General features: G+C 45.8%; 1 protein-coding gene across 1 annotated transcript; it reads right to left on the bottom strand.

The window, feature by feature from the left end:
- Window positions 1–1,720: 1,720 nt before the first annotated feature.
- Window positions 1,721–19,120, bottom strand: LOC144148963 (male-specific histamine-binding salivary protein-like). Its single transcript, XM_077680481.1, has 5 exons — window positions 18,965–19,120; window positions 13,474–13,640; window positions 5,965–6,047; window positions 4,353–4,436; window positions 1,721–1,860 (listed from the first exon to the last, which is right to left on the bottom strand). The coding sequence occupies exons 1-5, from the start codon at window positions 19,094–19,096 to the stop codon at window positions 1,733–1,735; spliced, it is 594 nt and encodes a 197-aa protein (XP_077536607.1). The 5' UTR covers window positions 19,097–19,120; the 3' UTR covers window positions 1,721–1,732.
- Between the last annotated feature and the right edge of the window lie 1,285 nt (window positions 19,121–20,405).

The raw sequence follows: 20,405 nt of genomic DNA, 5'->3' as shown, positions 1-20,405 counted from the left end.
GTCCCAGCCGTTCGAGGATGTGACGGCTGGTCTTCGTGGTGGAGACGTGCTCGAGCTGGGCCGCGGGCTGGGCCTCGCCGATCTCCTCTAGGGTGTTGTGCATGCCGAGCTCCAGTAGCCGCTTGGTACTGGCGCTGTTCAGGAGGCCCAGCGCTCCCTTGTAGGTCTTCCGTATGGCTGCATTTATCCTGTATCGTTCTTGTGTCTTCAGAAATAGAACGCCCCCATGTATGCCCCGTGGCTGATGGCAAATGATTGGACTTACCTCAGCAGGCTCGCCTCCTTCATCCCGTTGTTCCTTCTCGCCACTCGGTTGATGAGGCGGGTGGCGGTTCCGAGCTTTGTGATCGTTCGGTCGACCGTGGCACCGTTGCACCGGTTCCCCCGATGGTCATGCCGAGGACCCGGAGCGCCTTCACTTTGGGGATGATCGTGCCGTCTCTCGTCCGCACCGTGATTGCTGCGGAGTCATCTTCCACCCTTTTGCGGTACGCGCCTGGCGGGGGGATGATCAGTAGTTCGGACTTCTGCGGGGTGCACGCGAGGCCAGTTTCCCCCAGGAGATCTTCGATAGCTTCCACCGCCGTCTGCAGAGTCGACTCGATGTGGCCGTCGCTGCCTCCTGGGTACCACAGGGTGATGTCGTCCGCGTAGATGGTGTAGCGGACCTGCGGGATCTCCGTGAGCCGGTTGGCCACCCCAATCATGACGATGTTAACAGCAACGAAGGGATCACCGAGCCTTGGGGTGTCCCGACGCTGCTCGTCTTTTTCAACGTTAGTTCCAGGTCTCCGGCCTGGATCTTTACGGTCCTCTCCGATAGGAAGTCCCGGATGAAGTTGTAGGTTCTCCTGCCCATGCCCAGCCGCGAGACCCTCGCCAAGATGGCGTCTTACGCACTATTTGAATAACTTTCAATTGTCTCTTCGTCACCAAGCATGGTGTCGCCCTAGTGCGACAGTGCGGCTTCCTTTTATAACAAAGCTTTTTACCACGAGGTATGGCACCTTCTTGCCCTCGGCCTACTGGACGAAATTCCTGCCGGGCTGCTTGCATGGTTCGCGAATGCCCAAACAAGCAAGCCGGTTCAGTAAGATATTCTATAAAAGATAATTCAATCACCTTCGCTATTGAGATGCGATGACTAAAGAAACAGCAAGCGGGTGGTCTTCGCTAACTTTAACTTGGCTTTTTTCGGTCCCACACAAATTGTTTCGAGCGGAAAAAGGGTGAGGGCAAATGAACGTTTCACTTGAGCAAAACTTATCATACGCCAAACTCATCCGCGTCACACACTCCCCACCCATGCTCCTCAGCTCCTTGCTCCTCGCCATTTCCTCTCGCACTTCTTGTCCTAACATTTTCTTCTCTTCCACTTCACGGCGCAGATGTCTTAGAAGCGCCAAGAACAAGTAAAATTCCAGGTTAAACAGCTCGGTTGTTAAAAACATACCACTATAATTATGTTGGATGATTACGCTGCATGCGCGGAACTTTGTCACGTATGTTGCTTCGCGTTTCATCGTCGTTGCCGGTTTTACACATCTGCCAAGGTTACCGCTGGCTATTTTTTATGAGACAAGGAACATAAAATTTTCTTTAAGGCATGTTTGTGGCTTGGTGCAATTTCGTCGCGTATTTTAGATAAAAATAGTGCATCTTGTTTATGTACTGCCCAACTTGTTAGAAAAAGAAATACCGTGCAACGCTGAATGGGCGTCACGAAACGCGTTTATTTTGCTTCACACATCTGGCTGTCGTATACCATGTACTTTTCCGGTCCGCAGAGGAGATGGAAGATAAAGAAGCAGTGTGCCTCGATCTTATGCATTTCACCCTCTTTCGCCCAGAGTTCGCAGCCTGCAATGAAAAGTGGGTTCGTCAGGTATGGTGCTGGGAAAATTAACAAAACATATGCAGGCGTTGTAGTCTTCTTTGGATGAAACTCAGCGCGTTAGGAGTGATGCATGTAGCTGTAGGAGTGATTTGTTGGAGCTATTCATGTAGCTGTCGGTGTGTGACTGGGAGAACCACACAAGAAAGCTAATCTAACGAAGTTGAATTCACTGTCATATTTGGCAGGTAAATAAAGCCGTATGGTACAGTGCGTCATTCAAGTTTACTCTGCGTTTAACTACTGGCATCGGAACACACAAGCGGCATCCTTTGTGTGCAACGTCCTTGCACATTCGGACGGAAGAAAAAAACGTATTCTAAATACAAACACCACCACCGTATATCGAGCAGAATTATGAAATAAAAATTCCATGAAAAATTCCCTGAGCTAAACGTTTTGTAGAACTGTGCCTCCGTAATCTGGCTGCATTGAATAATATGTATATTGTCTGTATTATACGTAGCTGCAGCCAACGTTTGCTTCTTATTCATTTTAGCTGCTCTGAAGCGCTTGCGCATTTCATAGGGGGAGAGGGATGTAGAATAAGCAATCAATAGGCAGACACCATAATGCTTGAGAAGAAGTGTTACAATTTGCTCGGAAATTGTATACTGCGTTTTGTAATTTTTCATTTGCACCAGAAATGTGCAAAAAAGCAGCAGTCCAACCAAAATACGAGTTCTACGTGAGTGCGCAAAGAGTGTAAACTTCACGCAAAAGGAAAGGCAGAGTTCTGCGCGCAAGGTTCATTTTTTTGAGGAAAGATTATAAAATAACAAACAAAAGAATTCTTTCAACGAAGCATTCTTCGGCTACTTCTCTCTTTGCGACATCAGGCTGACTGTAAGGCATTGCACTCTCTAACGTTGGACAATCACAAGTGCTGGTGGTATTGCGTGCGCTGCACGCCTACGCGCACACGCACGCACGAAGACCGACACGCCCCCACACACGTGCGCAGAAACACCGACTCCCAAAACACACGCACGCACAAACGACATCCACGAGGCACACACACACGAACAAACACCGACACCCCGCGCACACGTGTACGAACAAACACGGACATCCCCCTGCACAGCCTCATGCACGGCCACCGACGCCCCCCGCACACGCACAAACACCGACACACGAGCACACACGCAAGCACAAATACCGGCATTCCCGCGCGCACACGCATAAATAGCGACAGATCCCCACACACTCCGAAGAAAAAACACGGACACCCGAGCACAACCAAATACACGAATATTAGTTGATATCTGGCCAATACGAATCTAGGGAACCTTCCCTGTTGATGTTTTTGATATACAAGCGACGATTCCCCAAAAAATGAACTCCATACAAAGATCTCTATATAAGAACAAGTGAGGCAAGATGTTTTTGTAGCGCAAATGTGCGCGATATCTTTTCTGGAAGAGATTCCTCAGAAGCACTTTTGCACAACTGGTAGCAACTGCACAGTTAACTGCGTAATGCAATGAAAACAGTTCGGCAGGCCTGTAGATTTCGGCTATGCCACTCTCAACGGAGAATATTGAACGCAGATAGGACTATGATCCTTTAAGTTATTCAACTGACAGAATTGATGGACAGTATAAAAGTTGTGCGGCTTGCAAGATATTATCGGGAGCTATCACACCGCCCAAAGAAACCCCTGTGAATCTCTCGGTACTTAGTGGGGTCCCACTATAGGCGTAGTGTCGCATGCCAGTTGCTTGGTCCGTCCATTTGGAATATATCAGTTTACAACTCTTTTTTCGCTTGACCGCCACTTTCCTTTGTCTCCACCATGGAGCTTTATTTAAAATTGCTGCTTTGCCATAAGTTGTTCCATCGAAAATTCCCGCGAAACTACGCTGACCTGTGTGATTTATAGACAACAGCTAATCACATGGCATGCTCGAAATATCACACGCTGTTTGGAGGCAGGCTGGTAAGTGCGCCCGTTCCGGCACGCTTTAGAAAATACTAAAATATCTTAAGTCCATACGTGTCGGTAAAACAATAAATAGGGCAAAAAGTTTTTGATAGAGTACTATGAACTTCACTTTAAAAACAGGCTTTCACTGTCTCTGTGTTGAGAGTAACAACGACGCTTTAAGCACGTACTAAATCTTTAGAGAATACCGTAAGATATTGATTCTTATGCGGAAAGAGATTTTCGGCACCCCTGATGTGGACAATGGCCAGAGAGACCCCACACAAACGAATACGCACAACCATCAAGCACGGATAATTACAAAACAGCCATCACTAAGATCGTCAAGACAAGATAAAATAATCGGTCGCACTACTTTGATTCGATTCAACAAAGGGATATTTATCGCGGTACTCCTGCATTGCATTCCCAGCTGCGTCGTACACGAAGTGCGCGCAATATCTACCTACCTCATCCGAGCATTGCGCGATACACAGTGGTGTGGATCAGTTTATTTGCCGACTCGGTTCTTACCGTTATTTCGGTGCGGAAGTCTTAGAATGTCACAGTTCTTGTACTCCGAAAAGGCAAGCACAAACTCCACGACGAAATCTTTTTCTGGTAAGGAAGACAGAAAGGTGCAAACAGAATGAACGCGTCTCTGCTCACTTCGCTGCCAATGTTGCGGAAAAACTATACTTCTGCCCTCCCAACAACGGAATTGCCTCTCTTCTCATTCCCTCTGACATGTCACGCTTTTCCCCTAGCATGTCTCTCATCTAACACTAAACACAGTGGATGTTTGTTAAAGCCAATTCAGTTGAATTTAATTGACTTAAGAAAACCTCCACCGTGTTTATGGTGGAAGGCGGGATTTTCCTGTGTTCTACTGTTCATGCACCATCTACTTGAACCTTTTGTTACGGTTGGACTTCTTGGAATGGCTACACATGGTCTATGGTGGGGCGCGATCGGCATGTGGTTTCTCGGTCATAGCATCGTTTTCAAAGGGAATTTTGTATGTGGTATCGCAGACATCGAGAAGAGAAGTATTTTTTTTAATCAAATACCCCTGCAAATACTACTCACTTGGCGGTGCTTTGCCTCAAATATGCCTAATATTTCTTTTGCTCAACAGTGTTGACAAGCATGAATTAGGGTGACAGATGTGTGGGTTTGCATTGATGTTTCTGGTATAAACTTCTCAACAACTTTTAGATTCGAGATAGTTGGTAATCTATTATACGAATATCAAGCGTATAAATTCAAACAGGGTCAACTAAAATTTTATTTACAAAATTACATGTATAAATGGAGCGGGCCTAGCAAAAACACAAAAAACTAAACCAGAGTAAGTGCGCAGTGTACAGACCCGCATATGTTGCTCATCTCTTATTTCAAGCGCTTGTCTTCGTCTCGTTTTTCCCTTCTCTAAATTTGTGCGTTACAATTTCGTATAGTAAACTTCTCGTTGTAGAATCTGGATATTTTTGTTTGGTTGGCGGAACTGAGAGAGATATAACTAGAGGAAAATTTTCGGCTTTAAGAAGTCCAAGAAGAACTATTCTGTTCAAAACACTACAGGTGTGTTCGCGGCCGTTCCTGCATTATCTCCAGTGCACGGGCCAAACAGAAACTTGAGTCCGTCGGGGAAGAGTGCGCTTGTTAATATCTGTGGCATCAAGAAAGCGAGAAAAACTTTTGCTAGAACAAAAGTTCGCCATTTTGCGCAAGTGCACAAAAACCCGGAGGGAAAGGAGGCTTGCATAGCGAATCAGTTGGGGGCTGCCACAGCTGGGGTGTTGTACTTGTTCACATGGCGCCTACAGACAAGTGACAATCTAGATACACACAAGGTGCTGCATGGTTTGAAAAAACGAGTCGCGCTCGTCCGCCGTGACAAAATGCGGCCGATAATACTGTACGATTCATTCAAGTAGCCAGCGCGCAAGCTCTCAACTTCAGACATTTCTAGTTTTTTTTTCAGTTTCCTTATTGTTGCCTTTTGGCACTTAGATTTCTTTTTTTTTGGTTCCACGAAAAACATATAACCCGAGTTGCAGTGTACACATTCATTTGAAGGTATTTATCTTTTAACTGAATGCACGTAGTAAACCCTGCTGGACCCAAATAAGGATTTGCTTACCTAATGTGAAAGACGACTCAATTACGTTGGGGGCAGGATAGCCCTCGGTAGCACGAGCCCACGAGTACACCGTTCTGTTCGTCCTGGGCAGGAAACAAGGAACGCACTGGTCGTTAACCTGCTAACACGTGTTCGCGGCACAAGTAGAATTTACATTTCACTTTTGTTTTCGGGTCATAACTAATTGAACACTACGCACATTACTGCTGGACTTTCTCACACGCGAAAAACCACATTATTGGTTCGCAACTGGCGTTACCAATTACATTCGGAGCTGGTGGCGGGGTTCCTATGGGCCATCAAATGCAGTTCTTCAAACATATATTCGTAGCATTTTTCGGAGAGTCTGCGAAGGCCACTGCAATGAAGTTATCGGGCTTTCATGGCACATTTAACTCACGCAGGGTAGAGGGAAAAACATTTGTTGAGTGAACAAAGTCGACATATATTAGGATACTTCTCATATTATATGCAATTCTGTTTATGGTGTGCGACATTATTCTATGTAAATGTCAACAAATCAATATGACGACTTTGCGCATGCTGAAAGTAGCCAGATACCAGTGAATGGTGCTCAGGCTGGTTGATTGGATGGCAACAAGTGAGAGACTCAGAGAAGTACACTGCATTCCCGGACGACTACTGTCATTCGGAATTGGCATCCTGCGTAACTCTTTTTCTGAATTACTGTTGATTTTTAATTTCCATCCACAAAAAAAATGCTGCATATTTGGGTTGCTTCATTGCATCTGCTTGTTGCATTGCACTTGCTTGCTTCCCCAGCCACGTAACTTGTCACACTCTTTACTGCCCTCCCGCTCATGAAATGAAATAAATTTGCGTTCCTTCAATGAGTTTCGATTTTTCTGTCTTTACACTGTTTACGAGCCATCTGTTGGGACAATACACACCATGCTTTCGTGGTTTTGCTTCTAGTTATGGCTACAGCAGTCCAAGGTCGTATATTTTAGTTTAAGCTCTGTGTTTAGTGGATTTGCTTTTTTCACCTTTCTGTACCCTTTGAACACATTCTTTTGAAGTTTTCAATTTAAAAAACAAAACTTAGCTGTCATGATCATTATCATCATCATCAGCCTGTCTACTCCCACTGCACGCAGGCCTGTTCCGTAGGTTTCAAATTGTAACCAAGGTGTAATTCCGTAGGCTTCAAAGTGTAACCAAAGTGTAATTCTGGTTAAAGAAGACTGGTATACTGCAAGTTATGTTACTATATTTTTCTCCAGATCTACCGGAGGTTTCCTGACGTCGGACCCGCATCAGCAGTATTACTAGTTAGGAACGGCCTCGCCTGTGTATTCTTTGCGGTAAACCATTTGATCACTGCGGCCAAGAGACAGACAGACAGACAGACAGAAAGGAGTGCACGGAAGAGGCAGGCAAACATTTTTCTGTTGAGGTAGCCCAAACAACAGCACTGTCGTTAAAAGCTACAAACAGATCACACTGAAGTGGCTAGCAGTTGGGGCAGTAGAAGTTGTGGAATGGATAAACACAGTAGAAAATAACGTTATGTAATTTTATTAGAGGCTGAATTGCAGGATTACCCAACATATTCTTAGCGCTGTTTGGTAGCAGAGACATTTGTGCCAACAAAGACCAATATTGCTGCTCCTACTCGTTTTATAATTTCCAGGACACCGAAAACGAGCATATTAGCTTTGCCTTTTCTATAGTTCTTTTTTCTATATTGGTGAGAACGGCTATAAAAGCCTTATTGCAAGAAAACAATTCAAAACAAGATAACAAATCATCCACAGATTGGCTGAAAAGGGATCCCTTTTTACTTACCCCATCATTACCTCAGTTATATTGCGAACGATGGTATTTGCTGTGATGCAATAATGGTAATCGACAGATGTTTGATAGTCACCCGTGCTAGCAGGTTTACTATACATTAATTAATGACTACCTAACTCGCTGTGTGACTAGAAAAAACTTCAGTTCTGTTTAAGGCAAAGTTTCTTGGGTTTTTGGAAATTTTTACAGAGGGCCATTTAACCATACAGTAAATAATGATGTAAGAAAAGTGCCTTTGGAACCATGATGTAAACTGGCGCAGCCAGAAATAAAACAAACTGTGTTAACAATTTGGACGTTAAGACTGTTTGGAGTACTTGTGGAAGCGGTTCAGCAGGGAATAACAAAGATCGGAGTGTTGGATGACAAGGTATGGAGGTACAAATACTAGACGTCACTCATACTACCTCGTTCACCATCGACAGGAGATTTTTACTCTTTTGCACTCGTTTGAGCCCCATGCGCTCTTTTCTATGCCTTCGTGGATTTATACCACGGCACTTAGGTGTAACTACTAGTAGTGTTCAAATTTTGCGCACGCATTCATCGTTTTCGCAAATGAGAAACCTGTCCTTAGGTATTGCGCTTCCCGCGTCCTCACCAAATTCACGAGTGCAGATTGTTTCCTCCAGTTCGAAAAAAAATGTGGTTTTGTGCTAAAGTACATCTATTTCACCAAACATTGCGATCATTGAGTATGGTAGCTTCTTGAATACTACCTGACACCTAACCATCTATCCATCTTCCTTTGGTAAGAAGCGGGAAATGGTGGTTTAAACAGCGTAAAGTTATTTTCTAACTTTATCCTCTCCCTTTATTCACTGTGGACATAATTGTTTACATTTCTAAGAGAATTATCGCGGAGGCAATTTACTCGCACGATAGTGGAGTGGAGTGGAATAAACTTTATTATGTGCCTGCAAAACTCGCGTGCACGCACGCTAGTCGACCGGGCCTAGGTCACCGTCGGGGAGACGTCTTGGCTAGGTTTCTTCTCCCCACATGCGGGGTGTCGGAAGCCTGCCTCGTTGTCGCCTCTTGGGCTTGCTGGACGGCCCAGAGTTGTTCTCCTTGGTCGTAGGATGTCAGCGCCGCTGCTAGTCGCGGCGGAAGGGTTCCGGACTTTGCTTCTTCGGGGTGTTCGTTGCAATTCCACAGCATGTGCGTTAGAGTAGCCGTCTCCCTTCGGCAGACCCTGCATTTGCTGTCTGGGTAGGCATCGGGGTATTGTCTGTGCAGAAGTAGCGGCGTTAGGAGGGTTCCGGTTTGCAGTTGTCTGAAGATGACAGCCTGGGCTCTGTCCAGCTTGTCGCTGGGTGGAGGGAGAGTCCTGCGAGCCAGGCGATACGCTTTGGTGATCTCTTGGTAGTTGACGAGTCTGTCCTTAGTGCTGAACCAGAGTTGTGTGGCCTGTTCGTTGCCAGCGCGGAGAGATAGAGCGCGCGCTGCGACGTGGGCCGACTCGTTTCTGTTTTCGTTTGTCTCTGAGACCTTGCCTTCGTGTGCTGGGAACCAAGTGATGTGTTTCCGGTTATGAAGGTCGGCTCGCTCCAGGATGCGGGCCGCTTTGGGTGAGATCTCCCCTTTGGCATAATTCCGTACTGCTTGGCGTGAGTCGCTGAGGACTGTAGTGCAGCCTTGGTCGGCAAGCGCCAGGGCTATGGCCACCTCCTCGGCCTCCTCGGACTTGACGCAAGTTATGCTCGCAGCGGATCTTGTAGTGCCTGCAGCGTCAACTACCGCCACGGCGTAGCGGCTGCCGCACGCGTATTCTGCAGCGTCGACGAAGCGAGCGCCGGGGTCCTCGCTGAGTTTGTCCGTGAGGGCCTTGGCTCGGGCTTGGCGCCTGCCTTTGTTGTGTTCTGGGTGAACGTTCCTAGGTATTGGGTCTATGCGTAGGGCTTGGCGAACTTCGTTGCTGAGTGTGCTCTTGTTTCCTTGCTGTCGGTGGTATCTGATATGCAGTTTTTCGAGGATTTTGTGACCTGTCTTTGTTGCTGATAGCCGTTCGAGTTGAGACACTCTCTGTGCTTCTGCTATTTCTTCGAGCGTATTGTGGATTCCTAGTTGTAGCAGCAGATCGGTGTTCGTGGTATCCGGTAGGCCGAGAGCGATCTTGTGAGCCTTGCGTATCAGTATGTTGATCTTTTTCCTTTCACTTTGGTACCAGTGGTGATATGCAGCCACGTAGGTTACGTGACAGATCACAAACGCTTGAATTAGGCGGACTACATTGTCCTCTTTCATGCCTCCCCGTTTCGAGGTTACTCGTTTGAGTAGCCGGGTGGCGTTGGCTGTCTTGTATATGAGACGGTTGACCGTGTCCCCATTCCTCCCATGAGATTCGATGACCATTCCGAGGATTCTGATCTTAGGTACCGTGGGTATGATGGTACCATCTTTGGTGCGTATCGTGATCTTATCCCGTTCCCTTTGTGGTTTACTCTTGTGTTTTCTTGCCGGTTGGTACAAGAGTAGTTCCGACTTCTTTGGTGAACATTTCAGGCCAGTGTCTTGGAGGTAATCTTCGATCTCGTTGACCGCTCTCTGGAGTACTGTCTCGATGTTTCCGTCGCTGCCTTTGCATACCCATAGGGTAATGTCGTCGGCGTAGATCGTATGTTCGACGTCCTCAAGCTTCTCGAGTCTCTCGGCCACTCCGATCATGACGAGATTGAAGAGCATTGGGGAGATTACAGACCCTTGTGGGGTGCCCTTGTGCCCCATGGTACGTTCGCCGACTCTTAAGTCTCCCGCCAAGAGTTCGGCGCTTCTGTCTGTTAGAAAGTCTCTAACGTAGTTGTAGCTGCGCTCTCCCAGGTTGAGTTTCGATATTTGTCTTAGGATTGCAGCGTGTTCGATTTGATCAAATGCGCTCTGTATGTCGAGACCTAATATGGCTTTGTTACCGCTGGTTTGGCCGTCTATTACTTGGTGTTTGAGCTGAAGCATGGCATCTTGGGTGCCCAGGTGTTGCCTGAATCCGATGATCGTGTGGGGGAAGGCTTCTATTCGTTCGAGGTACTTTTGCCACCGATTGAGGAGGACGTGCTCGAGAACTTTTCCAACGCAGGACGTCTGGGGGCTTGCCCGGCTTCGGGATTAGAATCATTTTGGCCTTCTTCCACTGTCGGGGGAGCTTGCCTGTTTTCCAGCATTCGTTGTAGTAATCTGTTAGGGCTTCTATTGACTGGTCATCGAGGTTCCTAAGCATTCTGTTCGTTACCCGGTCAGGGCCGGGCGCCGATCTGCTGTTGAGGTCGTAGAGTGCCGTTCTCACTTCCTCGATGCTTATGTCGCGGTCTAGGGCTTCATTAGTCTCGCCAGTATAAGGGCCGTGTTGTTTCGCGGTCGACCGTGGCACGTACTTGTCCAATAGATGCATTTTGACAGCCGTCTCGCCCTTGGCCATTATCTCCTTGTGTATTAGTTTAGCCAGTCGGTCACGCTGATGCGATTTCGTCTTCGTTTTGTCTAGTAGCTGTCTTAGGATGTTCCACGCTTTGCCGTTGTGCATTTGTCCGTTGATCGCGTTGCAAAGCTCGTGCCATTGCTGTTTGCAAAGCTCCCGGCAGTGGTCCTCCATGTTGCGATTTAGCTCCGCGATATTTTTGCGAAGTTTGCGGTTGAGGCGTTGTTTTTTCCAACGCGCGAGTATAGAGTTCTTGGCCTCAATCATGTGTGCCAATCGGCTGTCCATCTTGTCTACTTCAAGTTCAGTCTCGATCTCCTTAGTTGCTGCCTCGACGCTGCCTGTGAGGTCTCGGCACCAGGCATCGATGTCCGTGATCTGGCTTGAGTTTTCGTCGTGTTGCGATTCTCTTAGTTTCCTAAAGTCGTTCCAGTCAATCCATTTAAATTTACGTGTGCCAGCATGGTGTGCTCCAGGAAGAGGGATCTTGATTTCTATTATCAAGTGGTCGCTTCCCAGGTCCGTGGATGTGTTGTGCCACGTTGCCGGTTGCGAGCCAAAGTTCTTGATGAAAGTAAGGTCGGGCGTGGTATCTCTAGACACCGAGTTGCCTATCCTTGTCGGGTGAGCCGGCTCCGTAATGAGGACGAGGTCGAGCTCGTGTGCATCTTGCGATAAGTTTCTTCCTTTAGCGAGGCTGTAGCTGTAGCCCCAGGCCGGGTCAGCGGCGTTGAAGTCTCCCCCAATTAGGAGTCTATGCCGGTCTGCCGTCTTGCAGGCTCTGTGCAGGAGTGACCTGAAGCGTTGAAGTCTTTGTGTGGGACTGCTATATATATTGAGGATGAAGATGCTGCACTTCCTTTTCCTTGTTGGTATTAGTTCGATGAAGGTATGCTCTATCTTGGTATTCTTGTAGTCGTGCTCTATGAAGGGGAGCCCTTTCTTGACGAAGGTGCAGACGCCTCGGCCCTCCGTCGGACTGGAGTGAGCTCTGTATCCGGGAAGGGTCGGGGCGTCCTCGAGTGTTTCTTGGAGTAGTATGACGTCTGGTGCATTCTTGGCGTATTTGATGTGCTGTTGTATTGCCGCTTTCTTGCCGTTGAAGCTGCGGCAATTCCATTGCCAGACTGTTAGTTGTGGTGCGTTGGAGGCCATGTTAGCTGGAACGTGGGTTGCGGGTGATTGCCTTGGTTGCCGTGCACTTGGGCGTATTGGGTGACTATCGGGTGGTTCATGATGGCCTCGATCGCTGATTCCATGCTGGTGAGAGTCTCCTTGATCTCCTGGATCTCTGGTTTGAGCACGATAAATATTTTTTTTTGTAATTAGGTTGCGTTGGGTTCTTTTGTATTGTAGCTAGGTATTACTAACATCGCACGCAGGCTTCCGCTGATTTAATGGGATCAGCGGAAGCCTGCGTGCTAAAACTCTATACATGGCAAAATGTCCACACACCCAACTGTGGGTGCTCACATTTCGTGGTATATATGTACGAACCGTCATGCACAATTGAAGTGCGAAAAGAAAATTATGAATAAGAAGACGGACAATGAAAAAGTTTTGTTCTTGGAGGATCAATAGTGGCAGGATATCGGAGAATTTGGAAAGCTACATTCCGCAATTTCGTTACTGTAATTAAACCACTCTTCAAATTGACTTGCATGGATGGTTCCTATTTTAGTGATCGCGATTCATTGGTCCATGATTGTACATAGAGCACCCTTGGGAAAGATCAGTTATACGCCCTTCTATTTCTGGCGCATTCAGGACTCTCTCACGCACACGAATGCGTGTCATAGTGTATACTCATTCTATGTAAAGATGCAATACTATCAGAAAAAAATTTGTTGAATAAAGTCAGGCGTGGGTCTAAATTGAACCATTCAAACCATCGAACTATCAACCATTGCTGGCCGTTAAAACCAAGAAGAATAATCCTGCAAGATTTTCTTGTATAAGAAATGTTCTCCTATCTACGCGATGATTTCAATAGGTGCACATAAACTGCATCAAGAATGGAACTGCCCCTTGGTATTGCAACAGTTATTACCGGGCTAAGGTGTTATTGAACGAAAATTCTGCCCTGTACAATGCATTCCAAATAGACATTGTATTAAGACAGCATGTAAACAGTTCTTGTTTACCAGTTTTTTCCCCCATTACCCCTCCCGGGGGGTGGGGGGCAGGGGGGTGCGAGAAAGTGGAATTGTATGGTAACGCCCTCCTTTGGTCGATCATTAAATAGTTAACCCTCTGCTAATAAGTCTGCATGCACTCACCTTGAGCCGTCCTTCGCGCTGGTGGTCCCAAAGGTACTGATGGTGTAATTTTCCTTTTCGTTGACAGAGATAAGTTCATTTGAAACGCATACGCTGTTTAGACCGTACAACGGTTCATCCTCGTAGGACCTCATGTACAGATAATACTTCCCTGGTACGTTAAGTGTCTGCAAGAGAAAGTGTTGAAAAGTCTATGATTTTTACCTCAGCCTGACATAGACTAAAACATATTAGTTTTTCACAATTCAGTGAACCCCGGCTTTGTTAACGGGGTGTTGGAAGGTGAATCAAACATAAACATTAAAGTGTGACTACTTACAAGCGGAAAAAAGCAATGAAGCGTATCACCTTTTTTTGGGGGGAATTGGTGGAATAAATAAATTGGTATGTGTAACGTTCTATAGCTAGGGTAATATTGGTTCTTGTAAGAAATGTCAGTTTTTCGCCTTTGTATACCCCACTACTTGGGATACGGGATAATATTTCAGCTAATTGATACTCTTTTCACGCAAGTAAGAATTTAAATGACGCAAATATTCACGCTGAGGAGTAATCTGACATAAAGGGATGATGATGACGGATGAACATTTATAATAGGTTAAAAGGTAGGGGGAAAGGTGCTGGTAAGCTTCCAACTTTCTGGAGTCCGCGGGAGGACGCCGCCGTCACCGCCTGTTCGACCAGCGTAGCTTCATCTTCGAGTTCAGAGCATGAAAGCAGCCTCTCGCAACAGGATGATATCTTTTTTTCATGCGTAACAATTTTGCCCAGTAGTACCCCCCCCCCTCCCCCAACTTGATCTGTGATACGCCCCGCATTTCCAGAAAAATGTAGATTTTGGTAGAAGTCACAAATGGAAATTTTACAATAGCCTATATATAGAGAACTAGTTAAACAGAGTTTTGAAAACCAAACAATGAAAATGGAAAAAAATATTTCACAAAGAATATACTGACAAAAAATAAAAACAACATGTATTTTATACATCTCCCCACAAAACTGAAGAATAAGCAAAAAAAATTCCTCTAAACAACGCTGTAACTGCCACTAAAGATTACAGTAAACGGACCAAATCTGGAGTACGCATTGCATCTTCGAAAAAAAACACAATTAGCGAAGTAAAGCCACTTCATAGGTATAATGGTATTCTATAGGTCACGGGTGAAAAGAAACAAAAAAAAACTTAAAAAATTGTATTCTAAAGTCTTTGGGTATTCACAGCCATTATTCGATGTAAAGAACTCGCACCGTTAACACGTGGTGGGAGATTGTTATGATATATTAGTCAATTCTCTGAATTTCTGCATGTTCTTTGAACGCAGGCACAATCAATATTTTCACGTAATACTCCCGTCTTCGGCATACATATACGAGAAGCATCCCAGATGTTCATATGTATTTCAAGAAGGAGCGTTACTTTAAGCTATCTTAATTGGTTTTGGTGTTCCGCTGCTGAAGGTAATTCCTATGCAAAGTTCTAGTTCGTCTACCGTTCACATACAGCCCTTCTTGAAAGGAGCAAAGCAGCATTAAACATGGTTATAGGATGTGCAGTGCTTAGCCCAATGTGATACATAGCGAAAGACTCAAATTACGAATAAGATGGGCACCGGTATTGATTTACAACACCTTTACACAAAAGTTTCTTGACCGCAAAAAATTGCCCGCGTAAATCCTTGCTTTTCTGCGAATGCCGCCGAACATCAACATTCGTCCGCAGCGTATTGAATTTAACCCCTTCCTCGCGTTCCACCACCACCGTTCTCGGTCCTCTTGTGATGAATTCAGTGGAGGTTTGTGCTATCCAAATCAATTTTCCTGGCGTCGCACTGCCTACACCACCCGTTGTGACCACGACAATTTTTCCATCATTTGCTTGCTGGTACTGACTGGAAAAGCAATAGCGGAAGCTCTGATCTTTTTGTGATTGCTTTTACCTCGCTGGAGCCGGAGCCTTTCCTTCCTGGGGCATTTTAAATGGGGGTATTTAAATTCATGCTTTAGTAATCTTGTGGCGTGTTTTCGCCGTCGCTGTGATATTCGCCTTTATTTGACCGCAGCTGCGCCTTACCCTTGGCAACGCATGACGTGACTCCCAGGGCCGATCTGCGGCAGCTGCCGCGTTCGCCGAATACAGGAAAAAAACGACCGCTTTCACAGTTGCCGGCTTCGCTTTTTGCATGGGCAAGTGCTCTCCTCATCTGGTTCGCGGCCTGACCAGGTGATTTGTCGCGAGCATGCGATCTCGACCACGAATAAGAGCGAGGCCAGGCCGTCTTTTATGAGCGGTGCAAGGGAGCTGGAGCCTTTGGGTATACGTAGGCAAGCGGCGTCTGACTACACGGCGGATATCGCTCGGTGGGCTCTTGGGATCGGAAAATGCGGGGCTCTGCACGAAAAGTACAACAGAACACAAAAATGAACAGTTAAAAAAATGAAACCAAATCTTAACCAGGCTAAGGAAACCTTTTGCTATGCATATCTAGTGTTAGCTGACCTAAGCTGCAGCCAGGTTTTTCGATTGGTTTTGTAAAAAACATCAACATATATTCTTCCGTAAAAGTACGCAGGGATTATCAGTGAAGCACCTGTATATTGCCTTAAATATTTCTAGCTTCCTTAGTGATAAAATATGAAGAGAAGTATTGCGCGCTCTAGCAGCTTCCTAACTTGAAATGGATCTGCATGGCTATATAAAGCCTTTTTTGATGAATTATTTACTTTTGACCTTAGCACTGAATCGAGGGATAGAGAGACCGAGTAACGTTTTCGCGCTTATGTAGCCCAATAAATATAAGCACATTAAAAGCTTCAGTTTAACGGAAACTAGAGCCCACGCCACGGCAATGGGAACCCAAGACACTACCTGAAAGCTACAAAAATCGAAAGGTGACCCCTTTTTTTTGCAGTTGTTCGAAAACATTATCGCTATGGTTCAAAGCGAACCAATAGATGGGGGTAAGCGCTTTGACATTTCCATTGTATGCAAAACGCAATTACAACCCGGATTGTATATCAGATAGGAGATTTGTAGAGAGGCTTCTTATCTCGGCTACGCTGTTGCCATATCCATGCCTGAGGAGGTGTTTTTTTTACAACACGGTTAATTTTAAATCTAATTCCCATGTATGCAAAAAATGGCAGCATCTCCACTCCATGCATCATGTTGAGGGTGCTGGGTACGGAAACTCGAAATGACACCGAAGTTGCGTTCCGAGGGACATTCGATTTGCGCCCCGATGGTCATTCGATTTGAGCCGTGAGGTGGACTTTGATTATTAATTAAATGAAACTGCAACCCATGGATCAAATAGAATTTCGCTCTAGTTTCGCTTAATGGTGGTGAGCGCACGGTTGGACGCGGAAGGACATAGGGAGGGCTTAAGGTGCTCCGCACTTTTACAGACGAGGAAGTAACCCGTTTGACACTCGCGTAATAACTCAATATCATAGCCCAACGGAAATAAAGAAGAAAAAAACGGTCGTAGTCCAATAGGTAAGATGACTAAGACTAACTCGTTTTTACCTACCAGACACCGGGTCGAATCCTGCCGGTGCCTGCGAGATTTTTCGCGGTTGTAAATGCTATGCGCACGGACGTTGACGAAAATTGTGCGGTCCTAAGAAACTCCACACCTAAAAGTATCCCACAGCCACAAGAACTTCCTATGAGTTGTGAGGGCAAAACCTATGCGTCCATTGAAAAGCCGCGAAACGAGATCGCAGCGGTGCCGGTATTGGTGATACCACCGCTAGCTTGTGACCGCAGTTCCCCCGGACAACGGTAGGTTGTTATGCTACATGCGGCGTAACCGTGAGTTACTTTTCTGTTCAGCCTAACGAAATGCCAGGAAAAGAACAAAATCATTGTACACCAAGCTGCCTGTGTGCATTGTCGATGTTTTCCTATCGCGGAAACCACAACATATCCTGCAGGCCGAAGTTTGTTTAGCTTAAGCCATGGTTACTTAATGTAGCCGGCAATAATAAAAAATTCAGCGTGGCGCTCAAATCTGCTTACGTTCTCTCAATGCAAAATCCTGGTGAAACTTATTACGACCTCCTTGCTGCAATACCGCAACTGCATTAATTTCTTCGTTTTCAAATATTTCTCTTTCTGTGCAAATTGCTTGAATGGGCCCATTTTCTGCTACACCGTGTGCCCCTCTTTTTCTTCGCTTTCGTTTCGGAGTCAGCAATCGCATGTCAGAAACCATAAAGGCAAACGCCGCATCTTCCCTAGAATCTAGAATGTGTACGAGTACCCGTTGTGCTCAAGTGTCACCTCCTTGGGGTGTCACGTGTCACGTATATTTTACAAGGCTTTAATTTTCCGATTCTTAGTTTTGTCAAATTTGCGAAATGGTTACATTACCCAGCAAGCTCTCGATTCCTGACCAATCCCGCGAATGAGTATGTCACAAATGGTGAAACGACAACGACAACTACTGTAACACGCTGGTAACGTACGAAGATAACAACCACGGTTTCTCGCAGAATGGGGCTTTTAAGTGTTTCACATTAAGAAAAGGCTTAATGGCAACAGCGATGCTCTCTTCACATAAATTTCAGAGGCCCCGGGATAATTTTCATCCAGATTAAGATTGTCCTAAATTTGTTTTCAACTCCTTTATCCCATTATTGCTCTCTGCGCAATCAGGCATTTAAGAAAAGCTTTTTCCCTTCCGCATGCACTGACCCCGGTTGGTGGCTGTTGTGCCGAATGATTAATTAGATCCCTTCTTCTTTATATTTGCATTGCCCTACCACTCGCACCGCTGAAAACAAAATTCAGTTTAAAATTCCGCTCAGCAAGCGAAACATTATTTCTCACAGGCAACGTTGAACGTGTGTAACCAGCAAGCTGTGAGTAATACTCTGTGACCATATAGCTGCTGCGTGTTAACTCCGCACGGGTCATCTAGGATGATAGATTCTAATGAATCAGCTTTGTCGAACGTTTGTAGGCCAAATTTGAAAATTCACTTTTAACCTTGAATGTAACGAAATAGTTCATGACAGTACGTAATAAATGTGTTCTTTCTCGCTTTCCGACATTAAAAGTTTGACCGTCGGTCGGGACGTAAGCTTGTACATTGGATTTTTCTCGGCTGCGCGTTTCCAGTTGGGCCTACAAAATTTTCACTAAGACTTTGTATGCAGGAACCGACCGACCCCCCCCCCCCCCCCCCCGAAACATTAATGCAAATTTTGTCATACAGCTCGCACAATTTTCGCTAGCGGTTGATATACAGCACCTTTTTAAGACTATAAATACTAAGGATTTAAAGACTTCAACTAATTTACTGTGTATTTTCCTACCTCAAGTTTGTGCATTTCAAAGTGACTGGCATAGTCTCAGGTACGCTAAAATGGTCATTTGGAAGTTGTCGAGGTGAAAGTTAGGTGGTTTATAAGAATTAGGGAGTTCTGTTGCTAATGGCGAGTTGGAACCGGTTGCAAGTGTGCGATTCGTTGATGAGCTATTTACCTTCCATGCATCTTGATAATTCGAGAGCTTAGGCTGGCGCTCAGGCAGGTCTGTGAGACTGAGGGAGATGGTGGCGCTGGCTAGTAGAGCACTTACTACAAGATGGCGCTGTCTCCGCGTAATTGTGTCCATCTCGGGAAAAAGGTTTCAAATGGTAACACCTAAAATAGAAAATCGGTTAGATATGGTAGCAAATCTCTCAGACGATTGAGTACCTGTTATTTTAGGAGAGAGGGGGGAAAGGGGGAGTTGATGGTCACCCACCTAGAAGGGGTTTGGCCGGTTGCGTCGAATCAATACATACAGCTCCAATCCAGTGCAGCCATCCTCGCTGGTGTCGTTTCGCAAGTGGAAGTGATATGTCTGGACTGGATTGGAGCAGTATGTCTTGATTTGACGCAACCGGCTAAACCGCTTCCGCTCACTAACTAGCTAGGGTCACTATAAATAATTAACAGTGACTCTGGCTACTCATTCAGCGGAAGCGGTTGGGGCGTTTGGCTAAAATCAACTATGACTGCTCCCAAGGCGGCGTCATGCACCAGCAATTAGACCCTTGCCGACAGATTGCTAATATTCAGTACAAAAATCCTCACTGTTGATGTTTCGCAACTGCAAACTGAACAGTCTGTCTTGATTTTACCCGAACGGACAAACCGCTTCCGCTCACTGACTAGCCAGAGCCCTTACCATGCATAGATGTCGTCTCGTAGATTGCTAGGCAAGATTTTTGAGAACGTCGTCAAAACGGACGATAAACATTTCGTTTTTATAAATCTAGATAGTTAGGAGGTGCCTAGAATTCTTCCTGCGAACGTCATGTTAGAATTTGTAGCAGTCTCTGTGATTTCGTCAAAAATATCGTGCAAGACGTCGTGTAGCTCAGGCAGAGCGTCGCGTTAGCCGAGCTGCAGGATAGCTATATCACGTCTTGAGAATGTCTACAAAAATCTTGATCAGGTGTTCCATCGACGTTATGGATGCCTTGGTGAGATGTGTAAAAGTGGGGTATGTGCCGTAAAGTGCAGACCAAGGTGTCTTGAACACAAGATAATTTTTATACTTCTACAGGCGTACTTACGTTCACTGCGCAATGGTTAAAAACGTCCGTGCATTAGAGACACAAAACGAAGGGGTTAACATTCAGGCTTGCAGTCGCCAACCAAATGCACGCTCATTCTATCAACTGGTAATGGCTTACGGCATTCCCAGACACGAAAATAATAAGCTGGTGCGAATAGAGGAACGGGACTGTACTATATTAACGGGAGCCTTTTTCTCCAGCGATACGTAGGCCTTTCTCGGTAGGACGCCGGAAAAATTGTAGGCCCATATTACAGCGCTCTTGGCCGATGGTTTTATGGCCAACGAAGTGGTCACTACATATTTTTGCCCACTTCGACGGCTGCCATTCAGTCCCATCAGCACTGTGTAAAACAAT

This window comes from Haemaphysalis longicornis, unplaced genomic scaffold (genome assembly GCF_048455015.1).
Source record: "Haemaphysalis longicornis isolate Haplotype H1 unplaced genomic scaffold, Haemaphysalis longicornis Haplotype H1 scaffold_8, whole genome shotgun sequence".
NCBI classification, from domain to species: Eukaryota; Metazoa; Arthropoda; class Arachnida; order Ixodida; family Ixodidae; genus Haemaphysalis; species Haemaphysalis longicornis.
Note: the sequence above shows the minus strand (reverse complement) of the source record. Positions and strands in the feature narration are given on the sequence as shown.

Coding starts and splice junctions, on each gene's coding strand:
- LOC144148963 (XM_077680481.1), bottom strand. CDS start 19,096: ATGGACACAATTACGCGGAGACAGCGCCATCTTGTAGTAAGTGCTCTA. Junction 6,048..13,473: donor AGCGCGAAGGACGGCTCAAG/GTGAGTGCATGC, acceptor TTTCCTGCCCAG/GACGAACAGAACGGTGTACT. Junction 4,437..5,964: donor TGAGTCGTCTTTCACATTAG/GTAAGCAAATCC, acceptor CTTCCTTACCAG/AAAAAGATTTCGTCGTGGAG.